A 13775-nucleotide genomic window follows, 5' to 3' on the forward strand; every position below is an offset into this window, starting at 1 on the left:
GAATCTAGGGAAAAGAAAACTTTAAGATACTTCTCAAATAAAAAGATATAAGCTTTGTTTCAGTTTGAAGTGTGTCAACAGAAGTAAGTTGCCACTTGGATTTTTCTGGAGAGGAGGGGGTGGAGGACAAAGGAGGACTGTTTTTCCTCCATTGGAACCAGTTGTGGTTTGTTCGGCTTTTGTGCGTTTGGATGGGCATTCTGAATTGAAATAGGAACTGTAACTAGCAGTTAATATTACAAACAAACAGCATAATTTGACTAAACAAGCTTTCAGATGATCACAACTAGGCTTTGATGCTGAAGAATGGGATTTTCATAACTGCGGAAGTAATTTGAGAACATGCTTGCACCCAAAGCCAGTAGGGTTGTTGGGTTTTTTGGGTGTTTTCTGTGTTTTTTTTTTTTGCTTGAAGATGATTATGGTGATGATTCATACTTCTTTTAGTCTCAGCAAAAGAGTGGCTTGCATGTATAAGTTGATTTAACATCTGAGAACCTCTAAGCAAGTCATTCTCCATCTTGAGGAAGAATTTATCTACAGAAAATTCTCAGGTTTATTTTTTGTGTTTGCTTGTTAGCTTTTTGTCTTTGACTACTTGCCCTGGTACTGACTGACTTCACAAATGAGAACTTCCCTGAGATCCTAGTCACAGTCTTCCTTGTTCTTGGATTTTTGGATGTGGTTCCACTCACTTTCAGGAGTGAGTTAGAATGGTTTAGAGATTCAGTTGATGAACAGTAGTTTACTAGTACTATACAATCTGAGTTATGAAACTAAATGTACCAGAAAGATGATTTAAGCTACTTAGTTTAACTAAGTGCCTGTTTTTTCACTCTCTTCTTTTCCTTGATTAGAGGATCTAATTTTTTTCCTCCTATTCTTAATAGCATATTTGGTATCTAATATCAGAAATAAGGTCCATTGAAATCTTTTCCTCAGTCTTTGACGCAGTTAAAATAACTTCACAGAGGGATTTATAACATTTTCAATTGTCTTGTGCCAAATCACCCCCCCCTTTTTTTTAACAGCCACTTACTGTTCTGTAAAACTTCAAAAATGAAAACCAGTGGAGTCACAGAAATACTTAAGCCATGAAAACTAACTTAGAATAGAACTTCCCCCCTCCTGTATGGATATCAGGAAATTCAGGGGGCATGTAGAGTGAGTGTATTTCCTAATAACAAGCTGTGCGCTTGCATACCACACTTCTTTAAAGGTCTTGTCGTTGGCATCCCAGCGGTATTGATGGGAAATGTGCAAAGAATTTTTATAAGGTGGTTTGAATAGCTGAGTAACTTCTTTTGAAAGCAGTAGAGCGAACACTTCTGCTTCGGAGAAGAATGGTTCTGTGGATGCCCAAGATGATGATAATGAATGATGGAACTTCAAAGTTAAACCTTACAAATGCAGTTATCCTCTAGAGGCTTCAATGTCAACTTAATATTTAAAAAATACTCTTTCTTTTAAGCTGGCACACTTGAGCATATTCTATTGTCAAGCAGGGTGGTGTCTTGGTAGCCATGGTTATATTCTAATGTGACAACCTGAAAGGTGATTAGTAGACTTGAAAGCACCAATATGTGACTATATTCGTCATAGAAAGAGAGAGGTGATCTACACCATGTTCTAATGCCAAGCTAAAGCATTGAGCTGTGGTGACATTTGGTGCTCTGTTTCTTTTCTCTTGCAGTTTGGGGCAGAGTTCCGAAGGTTCTCCCTGGATCGCTACAAGCCAGGAAAGTTTGAAGACTTCTACAAACTAATTCTTCACATTCATCACATAGCCAACCTGGAAGTGATGATCGGATATGCTGATGTGCATGGAGACCTTCTCCCTATTAATAACGATGACAACTTCTTCAAGGCTGTTTCAAGTGCTCATCCACTGCTCAGGGTTTTTATACAAAGACAAGGTAAGGTGCAATTTCATTTTGCTGCCCCAGAGTGTGCTGGGGCAAGATAAAGAGCATATTTATGGCCCCCATTTAGAGGCTGAAATGATGTAAGAGGAGCCCTCTTACTCCTCCTTTCAGGCACTTCATTACAGCTTGTGGGAATGGTATGACTTCAGGGCAGGTAGAGGGACTGCGTTCCTGGCTGCAAGGTGTTTGAAGGGTAATAGAATGCTCAGAATCACCGTGAGCACCTTCTTTTCCAAGGGGAGCGTACCTTGTGCTGCTGGTACTGTGTTGTCACTCAAGCATGCCAACTGCACCGCTACACCTGTTTGAGGGAGCTGAGGAGGGAGGGGATCCTAGTGTTGTACTACTGCTTCACATTTAGAAATCTTATCTGTCCATCTTGATAGTCAGTGTCATACCCAAATGATTCATGCCAGTATAGTGTGTGAATGCACACAGATATGTAGTTATAAAAAAAAAAAGCTCTGTCACAAATGAGGCCTTGTTTGACTATGTTGACACTGGCAGACAGACAAATGATGATTCTCCCCTCTGTCTTTACCCTGAGGAGTGTCGAATCTTCCCGTTTTGAATCATCAAGCAAACGTTGGTCAGAATTGCCCAAATGTCAAGATGACATCAGGTTTAAGTGGTTGTGTGTTGTTCTTGTCAAGCTTTTATTGCAGATGAAACCTTCTCCTTGAAGACCGTGTTTGGCAGTTGCTTCAGATGACTTTTGTAACAACGTGTCTTCCCCACAGAGCTCCTCAAATCCCAGGGGAACCTAACGCTGTGTTAACACTACTTCCATAGTTGTTTCAGTCATGTAGTGATTAATTACAGGGCTTTTGGAACTAAAATCTTGCCAGTGACAGAGTCAGAAATGAGACTTGATGTGAGATTTCGAGCAGTCATGTAGCTTTTTTGGCTTGGGCTTTCTGCTGTGTGGACATTTGTACTGATAAGGATTTAGCAGGAGGCTCCAGCCTGCTTGTTAGTATGAGCTGGTATAGTGTGTGGTTTGATTTGTTGTTATTAGAGAGATACAGGGCTGTGTGGCCCTCCCAATTCAGAGCATGTTGTCTGCCACCTTTTTTTAAATGGGATTGAGTGCTCAAGGAGGCAATGGAGAAGAGGTCTAGAGCAGTTTGTTTTGTTTGTGTTCTGTCAGATGAGTGGAAATCTCTGTGGGAGAGGACTTAGGTTGCTAGCTCTCCTTTCTTGTGCAGAAAATGCGGAGGTAGATGACAAGTCCAATTAAGTATCCTTCCTGCACTGCCTGTTAGGGCTTGTGAATGTTCATGGTGGGTCAGGTCATGAGAAATCACTTGCATGACTTTGTCATGCCTGCATCAGTTCGAGTTTATTCATGTCTCTGAATCAATCCTGTTCAAAATGCAGCTGTCCTTGCTCTGCTTGGGCAGACTGCTGAAGCCATGGAGTATCCCTAACTCTGTGTTGGGAGGGGGCTTGCCACCAAAATGCTAATTGCAGAAGTAGTCAAATGAGGGAAAACTGTTGACTACATGTGGGGAAAAAATGCTCCCTCCTCTTCTGCAGTAGAAGTATGCTAGTTGTGAGTGTTTATAACTTGTAACTTTAATGGAAAATTGCAGAATTTACTTTTTAAAAAGCTTTTCTTTTGCTTGTTGTTCAGTGGAAAGAATAATGCTGACAAGTGAGGAAGCTCATACAAGAGGGGAGACAGGCCCATGCCTCCTCACATGTGGCAAAGCCTGAAGCTTTACCAACATACATCCTCCTGCGGTCCCTCTTTAAAGCTGAAGGAAACAGTAAATTCTGGCCCATCCCTTTGATTACAGATGCCATTAATAAGGGACACTTGAGATCCATACTTGTGGATACTCCCAAACAATCATCTCTATTTCCTTTTCTGAGAAGAAGTCTTTAGAAATTGTTCCCTTCAACAATAATAGGAGATGCTGAGATCTTGTTTGTCTCTTCTTCCTTTGCTCCATCATACCACTGCTGTTTTCCCTGTCTTCAGACTGGGGTGATGGAGCCATGCTGATCCTTCTGCTGGAGACCTGTACTAGAGAACAAGGTGACTAGCACCAAGAAATCATTGTGCCATCCAGGGAATTGTGGTGTGCCACCAGTGCTTCAGCTCACACCCTAAACTCTGACTTCAGAAGCAGGAAACTAAGCTGACAGGGATGCTAGTAAAATACGAGGCCGGTCCGCTTCTGTGACATTGAAGGAGACGCAGAGCACGTGCTGTCTAGCCTGTTGGGTCAGGGATCACTGCCTGTCAGTGGGAGAAGTCCTGGGAGGTGGCTGCCAAAGGTTGTTCTTGCAGGATTTTGTAGAGTAGGGAGGGTTTGAGAGAACTGGGCAGAAGTATGCAGGCACGGAAGGACTGAATAGTTGAAGTTCAGGTCTTTTTCTAGCAGAGCAAACTGTTTATCAACTGCGTGATTAGTCATTTTATCTGTTTTCCCAGTTTATAGCTGGGTTATCCTTTTATCTTGTCAAGTGAATTATACAATCATGTTAAAATAGCTTAACTATTTGTTCCCAGAGTGCCAAAGTAGGTAACTTAGTCTTTGCACAATAATCAAGCAACAATTTGCTAGTTTGATTTTTTTTGTTTGCCTAGTTGTTTTTTATCTGAGCTTAGTCTTGCACTTTTTCAATTCAAAAGCACTTCCCTCACTTGTCCCCAGAGGCAAGCCACATGTGCACTGTTTGGGCTCTTACATGCCAGGTTGGTGTCCAGGTATGGGATGCCTGTTTTATTCCACTTCCTTCTATTTGTTCAAGTCTCCTGAGCCCCAAATTTTTCAGGATCACAGTAGCTGTTCCCTCCCCAGGCAGGGGATGTCAGTGCTTATTAGCCAGCCTTTTCACTAAGGACTTGAATTGCCATTCCAGTGTGCCTCCAACAGCTACTGTTCATACTTTTTGGGGCCTTGAAGGCTTTGGGACATTTGCAGGTTGCATTTGAGTAAACTCAGTTACAACAAGTTTTTATAGCTCATAGGGATCCATTTGCTGAAAGTATGTGGTGTTCTGTTCTTTTTTCTCCAATACCAAATTACAGTGCAGACAAAAATCCTAATTAGAGAACCGTGCTATAAAAAGAAAAGGCAGTTTCCCTTTAACTTGTTTTCCCAGGCTGCAAGTATGGGTCATGTCCTGAGTTGTAAACTGATGTGACTCTTTTGACTTCGTTAGCACAGTAGTGATTTATATCAGCTGATGCTTTGAGCCCAAGCATTTATTCACTTGGCTGTAACTGGTATCAGACATATCCAGAACTCTCTATGGAAGGTGCCTGCTGCTGGGGAAAGGACGGATGTCCCAAAGATCTTAGAACAATGCAAGGAATTATGGATGTGTTTGACTTGCTCTGTAATAACTGAACTCTTGTACTCTAGCCAAGACCTGCATGAAGGAAAAGCTTATCTGATGATGCAGTTGGTCATCACTTTTTCAAGACTTCATTTGTTCTGTGTATGATTTAAACAGCAGCACTTGAGACAGTCTTTTGAATATTGCAAAAATATTTAAGTGTAAGCTATCAATCCAAACGGAAACAAAGAATAGAAAAACTGAAAGGACTTAGTGTTACATACTATGAATGCATTACACTTTCCTTGTATGATTAAATTGAATGATGTTATTATCAAATCTTGCTTTAATGTCTGTCTCCCAGAGGCAGAGTATGTGTTCAAACCAGGCTGTATTTGAGGCTCTTAAATAGAATGCAACAAATAGCAGAATTATAACGAGTTCTTCATTGTAAACCTGCCTGAAATGACTCCTTGAACTTTGCAAGTGGGGCATAAGGGTGTAAGTGAAGGTCTACCAGATAACAGAGGTTTCAGGGTTTCTCCTCTTTCGCTTGGGTTACCTACTATGGTGTATATAACCTAGGAAGTTCAGAAACTCAGGGAAGTGTTGCAAAATGAACATGCTGATCACCCTGCAAGTACTCGGGGCAGCACTTTTTTTCCAAGGAAAAGAGGCAGATCCAGGACCAAGATGCTGAAGTATGGGAGGCATAGTGAATGGAGTGATACTTGGCTCTAATTCAAACATAGCAATTCTGATTCTGGGAGAAGTGATGGAGGCTGCTGATGACCAGACAGACCTTCACTTCCTACCACTCTTGAGGTTTATAGAGCTTGCATGGGCAGTAACAGAAAATCTGATGTGGCTCAAGTAGCAAAGGAGATCAGAGGGGCGGTGAGCAGCATGTCAGGGCCTCCTCTTGATCCCAGACTGAGGTCAAATGAGCTCCTCTTCTTCTGGGAAGCCTTTTTGTTTTGTCCCCATCACAACTGGAGGTGTGTCCTGATGGTGGTTTGAGGTTTTGGACCTCTGCTTGTTTTGCCTGAGTTTCAGCAAGTGGCCTTGTTCATATAAATCCATAGTGTTGATGAAAACATATCCCTCAGCAGAGTAATTCTCAAGGAAAACTTGAAGGAGTTGGGGTTTGGAGAAATAACAAACTTAACTATTCAGGCTGTCTTGACAAGACACATGGGATGTCAGTAGGGACTGTGATTGTCAGCATGTGGCTGTTGTGTGAGTACAGCTGCTGTTCCTGTGAATCAGCAGGTGTATTACTATTGCTCTCAAGCAACTTCCATAAAAATAACAGTAAATTAATGAATGTGGGGGCACTTTGTCAATCCTAAAGCAGATTCTAGATCAATTTCACAATCTTTCAATCAATAAAATTAATTTTTGTCATGGTTTAACCCCATCCAGCAACTGGGACCACGCAGCTGCTCACTTACTGTCCCCCCAGTAGGGAGGGACAAGAGAGAGAAAAGGAAGGAAAAAACCCCTCATGGGTTAAGACAAAGACAATTTAATAGAACAGTAATGGAAGAGGAAAATAATAATAATAATAATAGTAAAAGAATATACAAAATAAAGTGGCACAACACAAGTTGCTCTTACCACCTGGTGATCGGTTGCCTGGCCCATCCCAAGCAGTGACTGAGCATGATGTCTATGGTATGGAATATTGCTTTAACCAGCTTGTCCTGTCTATGCTCCCTCTCAGCTTCTCTGGGAAGCTGAAAAAGTTCTTGACTAATGTAAACATCAATTAGCAACAACTAAAACAGTATGTGTTATCAACATTATTCTCATACTAAATCCAAAACACAGCAGCTACTAGGAGGAAAATTAACTCTATTCCAGCTAAAAGCAGGACAATTTTAAAGCTCTCTAAAACTTTAAATGGTTTTATGGTAAGTGTCCTACAAGTAGAAGACAGGTAAAACACTGGAATGTCAGATGTTGGATCTGTATTTCAGCGTATTTTTCTTCAAATATTGCACTTTTTGCAGGAACATAAAAGCCAAAAATCCTGAAGAAGCTGAAGAGTATTCTAACAGCAAATAACCCTAAAACACTCCGTACAGCGAACTGGAGCAGGGCCTTACGTAATTTAGTAAATGCCACAAACGAACTGCAGCTGTTAATTGAGGTGTCCTGAAGATGGAGAAGGCTGATGTCTTCTGATACCTGTATTGTCTTGCATTTTGTGGTCTGGAAAAGTGATAGTGTGTAAAAAGCCATTAAGTACAATCTTTAGAAACTTCCTATAAGTGTCTTTTCTCTTGTAGTTTTATTTTTATGGTTCATTACTGTAACAGTAAACCAATACTGAACACCAGTTGTTGCTTTTTCTCCTGGAGAGGTTAGAGCTGCTGTCTACCATCAGTTCTCATGTAAAGCTTGATCCAAAATCAACAGGGCGAAATGTGCATTTACCTGGCTGGGTTTTGGATTTGGCTTGTTTTAATTTACATTAAATTAAAGATTGGAAGATGTTGTTTTTCTTCAACTGCATGCAATGACTAACGTATTTAAACTGCTGTGCCATGCAGCGTATTTCTCTATGTTCAGAAGTAGTTCATAACTCCGCAATTTGTTATTTACCTGGCAAAGTTCTGTTCTGCTCAAAGTACCAACATCTGTGCTTAGCTTTCTTGTATTATAAAATCAGAGCAACCACTCAGTTTTAAAATAAAAATGTGTTAATGGGAATCATGCCCAGGTCCTACTGAAAAACCAATGGTGGGTTGTTTTATTGTCTTTCATACTCTAAGCAGATAATCCCCAGGAATGGTGGTTGGCTGTCTAACCACGTGTTAAACACAAAAACTGGCTTTGAGACAGCAACTAAAACGAAACCTATTTCCAGCTACCTAAAACCTTTAGCTTTCTGCCCAGACTTCTAGAGTGGGTACAGTTGGAAAAGTTTGAGTTGAAGTCTTTTGTATCATCTTTTAACTTCTTCAGTAACCTTCCTGTTTATTTTATACCACAGACATTGATTTCACCTTCTAAAAATCTTGTATTTTCAAACAAGAACAATGTGACTTTACTGGTCTTGTTAAAGGCATCTGATAAATTAAATAATAAAGCAGGTTGCAGCACATGTTGAAAATACTGAACTGCTTCTGGTCCAGCTCTTGGTTGAGCCGTGTAGATTTTTACAGTGGTCTTACATGAGTCTGAGGCTGTAAGATAAAATTAAGGATGCAAAGAAGGTGACTTGAGGTCTTCAGTTTATCTGCCACTGCATAAGGGAGTTGGGGGGGAGAGAGAAGAAACTATTCTGATGCTCAGTGTAGCTCATGGGCACACAGGAGGATGCGGTTCTGCTGTTGGTCAAGCTGTACCAGGGCTGCTACCCTGTCTCCTCTGCCCTGGCACTGGTGTGACCCAGCAGCTGTGCTCTCTGAGCCAGCTCTTCAGCAGAAGACTAATTGTTTGAGGAGCTAGCATAGGATGGGCAAGACTGTAGTAGTTGTAAAGCGACTTAACACTGACATGAAGCCTCCTGGGAGAAAGAACTTGTCTGCTTGTAGCCTTTGGAAATGTGCAATGCCACTGTATTTGCAAAGCATCTTGTTTTAGCTTTGACAAGATTAGGGGATGGTGGTAGATTTCATGCTAGTATAATAGGAATTGCTGCTAGGCTTAAATTAAATCCTTTCATGATTTTCCTCAAACATCTCTGTTTTTGAGCTGGAGGGGTCTTTGCTTGTCAAGCCAAGTAATCTTTGTCCCACTCAAGTCCTTTGATATCTGAAGATAAGTAAAATGCAGCTGTTTGTTCCAGTGAAGTCTGGCAACAAATTACTGTAACTTCTCTGTTCCACCTTTCATGTGCAAATGATGAGACTGGGTAATCATTATCTTTCAACTACTTTATTAAGCATCTTTAAAAACAATGTTTTTAATCTGGTTTGTCAGACATAAACACAAAAACAGTCTTGGATTTTGTTGCTGGCATGGTTAGCGATACCTGGTGGCTGAGCAGAGCCAGCACAAGGCTGCTTCTCTCCTTCTCCTTGAAAACTCCATTTTTAGAGTATAAGGATATTTGATTTTCATTACCAGTTTCTTTAATTGCAGCCAGAATCCCTGGTAAGCCAGAATTTTCAATGAAAGGAGGGGAAAATGTGTGGAAATACCATAGCCTACAGATGGGCTTTGTCGTGTTGGTCAATAACTGGTAGTGGGAGCTGTTGCAGAAATACATGCTGTATAAATATTAGTAGTTGCAGTGTAGAGTAAGCATGGAACAGAAGCCTGGCAAAATTGCTGCTGCTGCTGTTCTGCCACTGGCAGCAAATGTTTGTTGTGCTTCTGTGTTAAAGCTACATGGGATTTGGTTTCAGTTTCAAAGTTTAATAACTTTGAAAACACATAATCAAATGTATTATTAATAAAAATAGACTTTAGCAGTTGATGCTTCTTAAAAATTGCATCAAGTTGGTACCAGCACGACATGTTCTCCTGAATTTAGACTAAAGAAACTTGTTTACAGTGGGAACTTGTGCAGCCTTGAATAGGAACCTCTACTCAACTCCATGCTTTGCTTTTGCTGGTAACCCACATAAGAACAAGCAAATAACCACTCTCTTCTGTCCCTCCAAACTCCTGTTTGTTGTCTTAGAGTTGCAGATTGCTGCTTTGATGGTCCTTTAAAAAGCCAAATAGAAGAACCCCCAAATTATGTCTACTTAAAGATAGTGTTAAGTGAAACTATTTTTTGTTTTCTTCCTTGGTCTGACCCTTTTTGTGTAAGGTGGTGAAGCTGCTCTAACAGGTGGCTTTATGGTATAAAAGCAGTGGTGAGGAAGACTTGTCAAATGATCCACCTCTGTTAAAGTCCCTATGAGGAGCATTTTCCACTATTTGTCTTTCTTTACCTTAGTAGTCAAAACAAGAGATTCTGTTTCCTGCTCATGGCTCAGGTTTTTTCCTGTTGTGCTTAGCTGTCATTTCCCTTCTGTAAGTGATGGAAATAAGTACAATGTGCAGATGATAATGAAATGCACTTGACGGTCTCTTCTTTGACACCAGATTTTACCTGAAAAGACCTCACAAGCTCAAAGTAACTCTCATGTAGTGAGGGAGGGTGGATAGCACAATGCAAATACAAACATTAAGTCAAGACTTAGGTCTTCAGGAATAGGCTTTCTGCTAAATTTCTGAAGTACTGTAAACTTCTGAAGTACACTAAAGGGCTTATGATAGCTTAATCAGTAGACTCTTGTGCCGAAAGGATGTTTCTGTTAGGTGTTTGTAGTAGGCATTGAAAAATTAATTTGAAATATAACTCAACGATTATAATTCGAGTCAAACAATTTTTTTTTAAGTGACTGAAAGCTCCTCTTGTCTTCAGACTGCCTGTGTTGTTGGGATTGCATGCTCCAAACTTGCATGTCAGCATCAGCATTAATAGTGTGTAAGAACTCTGGATATTTTTCAACTCCAAGAGAAAGCAGTTTGGGGGAGGTTGAAAGAACTCTTTCTTGAACCTGCCCCTGATGATCTACTCGAATCTTATTTTTTCCTCTGTGCTATGTTTAGAGTAGCAAAGAATCCCATGGGAATATTAAGGAAACCATTAACCTAGAAAACTTCACTGTTGTTCTTGCTCTTCAGTCTCCTGACATACGCTGACATTAAGTAACCTCTAAAAACTTCATATGAACAACTTCTACACCACTCATATTTCCCCCCCCCTTAATTTTCTTCTATTTTTTCTGTTCTGCTTCTGTCTCCCACTTATTTCTCTTTCTTCCTCTCATCTTTCTACTCCTTGCCTTAGTTTTATAATTGCCCTGCAAGGCTGTTGCTCACTGGGCAGAAGTGTGTGTGTTGGGTAAAAGCGTGCTGGTGCCTGTTTTACTCCAAGTGCTAGAAGGCTTGGAGAATATTGACATCAGTGGGTGAGTGGAGTGGCAGTGATAGAGCAGGTATGGAAATAGCAACTTGTGAGGAAAATCTGCCTGTTACCATGGGTCTTCGACCAATTCGTTCTCTTCTGTGATTATCCCTTTGCATTAGAAATAATGGAGGAGTTGAGAATTTTGAAAAAAGTAAACATTGTCAAATTTTGAAGGAGAACTTTTATTTAATTTGAATTTACGTATGAATAAGAAATTATGTGGTGCCTGTGGAAGTTGGAGAGCTGGAATCCAGTGGAATTGGTGGAAGGCACCATCTTGCCACAGTGAGGGCACTGTGAGGCTACTCAGCTGGTGGTAGCAGCAGGCTCCAAAACTGCATTTCTTCATCTTCAGCTGCTGTAGGTGAGCACAACTGTTTCCTTTAAAGCTAAGGTATCAGCTGAGGATTTGAAAAGGCCTAAAAGCCACTGAGGTGTGATAGGAGGAGGTCTGTCAGTTATGAATGCGGGTTGGACACTGATGGCAACCAGCTTGTTCACTTTATTAGCCTGCTTTATTGCTTCTCTGTTTTCATTCTGCCAAGCAGTTTGGTAGTTTTAGTAGTATGTATCCAGCAGATGCAGTGATTTTGTTTACAAAATAATGTAATCCTTATGGTTTTGCCTTCGTGTGCTTACTAAGGTCTAGTTTTAAATGCAACAGGCATGAGCGAAAGAGAGGAAAAAACACGTGTTAACCAGAAAACAGTAAAGTTTCAGAAAGAATTCCACCCAAACTGCAAGAATCTGAATAGAGCCCATAAATAAGTCCAGAGGTGGTGTCTTTTGTCGCTAGCAACAAGAAAAATTTGAGTTCCCTAAGCTTGCATTCCTTGAAGCTGCATAATTCTAACACGCCGTATGCTTTGTAGAGGGGAAAAAATAAAAGTATAGCGTATTTGAAGTACAATATGCAACAAGATGTTTTAAAAATTTTGTTTCAGAACAATTCTTAGCTGAGATAAAGATTATCGATAGAAGGAGGAGTGACAATTTCTGCTGTACCTGTGTTACTCTTCAGTCACTTAAAAGTGCACTGGACACATGTGCAATGTGCTCGTTGCCTCTAAAATTTCTGCCTGTGTACTAGGGAGAGGGGAGGGTAGCATACAGGAAGCCAACTTAACATTTATGCATTAAGCCCCGGTCTGTCCTCAAGCCTGAATTGAGGAGAGACAGGGGCTTAATGCATAAGCCCTGGAGCTTCAAAGCTATAGATGACCTCTTCATGGTGGGTTTTACCTGTATCTCTCTCACAGTGTGATGTTCTTGTTTCCAGTGTTAAACTGAACTTGGATTCTACAGTGCTACAGTTGAAAAGTTGCTGCTTCATCTGTTAGGTTGCTTCATGTCCATGTGGGGTAACCACATGATGTCTCCATTTATCAGCTTGTTGTACCTGAAAGGTTGTATCACAAGGGTTTCCCCTGGACAGACAATAATTGTGCTGCAGACAGTGCTGCTGCTGATTTACTAGCAATCTTTACACTTGCAAGGGTGACTGAAATTGCTAATTCTGGTCATGATTTTCACTAGATCTGGCTAACACCTCTTCTTGTGTAAATAGGCCAAGCCCAGAGGCACATCAGGTTCTCTTCTGTTTTAGTTTATTTGAGTAATTGTGTGGTTGGTGCCTTTCTGACCTCTTCAAGGTATCTGTGCCTGCACTGGGCCATGACTATGAAAAACAGGAAACTTTTTAACTTCAGTTCTCTGTTTAGGTCTCGTCTTTTGCTTGTGGATGCAAAGGTGCTGGTTGAGAGTATTGCAGAATTTCCCCTTCCCTGTTTTTTTGGCTGACTTCAGAGGCTGTGTGACAGCATTACTTGGCAGCTCATGTCACAGTGTAGGATTTGTTGCATTAATATTTCTTGCGCTGGATACAGCAGAGGAACTGAATAGCTGTCCGCAGGCTGCTGTGAAGGTCCCAGCCTGCCCCCTAGAAGAGCACTGGCCTGTGCCGTATTTTGCTTTAAGCGGGATTTGACTTTTCCTTCCTTGATCTATTTGGTTACCATACCATAACACACTCCCCCTGACAGATGCACAGTTTCCCAGTCACCTTACAGGGGACATACAGCGTAACGAAGAAGTGTGGTACATGTGGGTTGTAATAGAGGTTCTGTGTTAGATGTTGTTCATTGCTGTATGCTGATCTCTGTTGTACAAGCACTGAGGGGCACTCTGGAGTACAGGAGAGGTATTTACGCTCATCTTGGGCATGCCATGTCATCCAGAGGGGATAGAGAGGAGAGGGGGAGCGCTGGTAGAAGCTGCAGACTGGATATCTGTTGTGATTTAACATTTGTTGCTGTGGGCAAAGTGGCTTGGCAGTACCTCAAAACCCATCTCCCCTCCCTGAAACATTCCCAGAAGCAGCTGGCCACAGGAGCCAGCTCATGGGTTGCAGATCACAGGAAACAGCTTGCCGCAACAAACTTGGCTTCCTCTGCTCAGATGACCCTCAGCAAGGGTACGTGTCATCTGCATCAGCTCTGGGAAGTGCAGAGTGATGGCAAGCAAGAGGAAGGGTGTTGTTGAAGGTACGCACAAAGCCCTGTCTTTCAGTGGGCTTCACCAGTGTTGAATCCCGGACCACATGGAGAGCATCACTGCAACTAACTTGTCCTACCTGT

At 41.3% G+C, this 13775-nt stretch overlaps 1 protein-coding gene across 1 annotated transcript in view; it reads left to right on the forward strand.

Moving 5' to 3' along the window:
- The window catches only part of PARD6G (par-6 family cell polarity regulator gamma), a 69034-nt gene that overhangs the window by 11938 nt on the left and 43321 nt on the right, over nt 1-13775 (forward strand). Inside the window, exon 2 of the mRNA XM_054192618.1 lies at nt 1694-1916. Coding sequence (XP_054048593.1) covers nt 1694-1916 — 223 coding nt within the window. The remainder of the gene's footprint in view (nt 1-1693; nt 1917-13775) is intronic.

The sequence above is a fragment of the Rissa tridactyla genome, chromosome 2 (assembly GCF_028500815.1).
Source record: "Rissa tridactyla isolate bRisTri1 chromosome 2, bRisTri1.patW.cur.20221130, whole genome shotgun sequence".
NCBI lineage: Eukaryota > Metazoa > Chordata > Aves > Charadriiformes > Laridae > Rissa > Rissa tridactyla.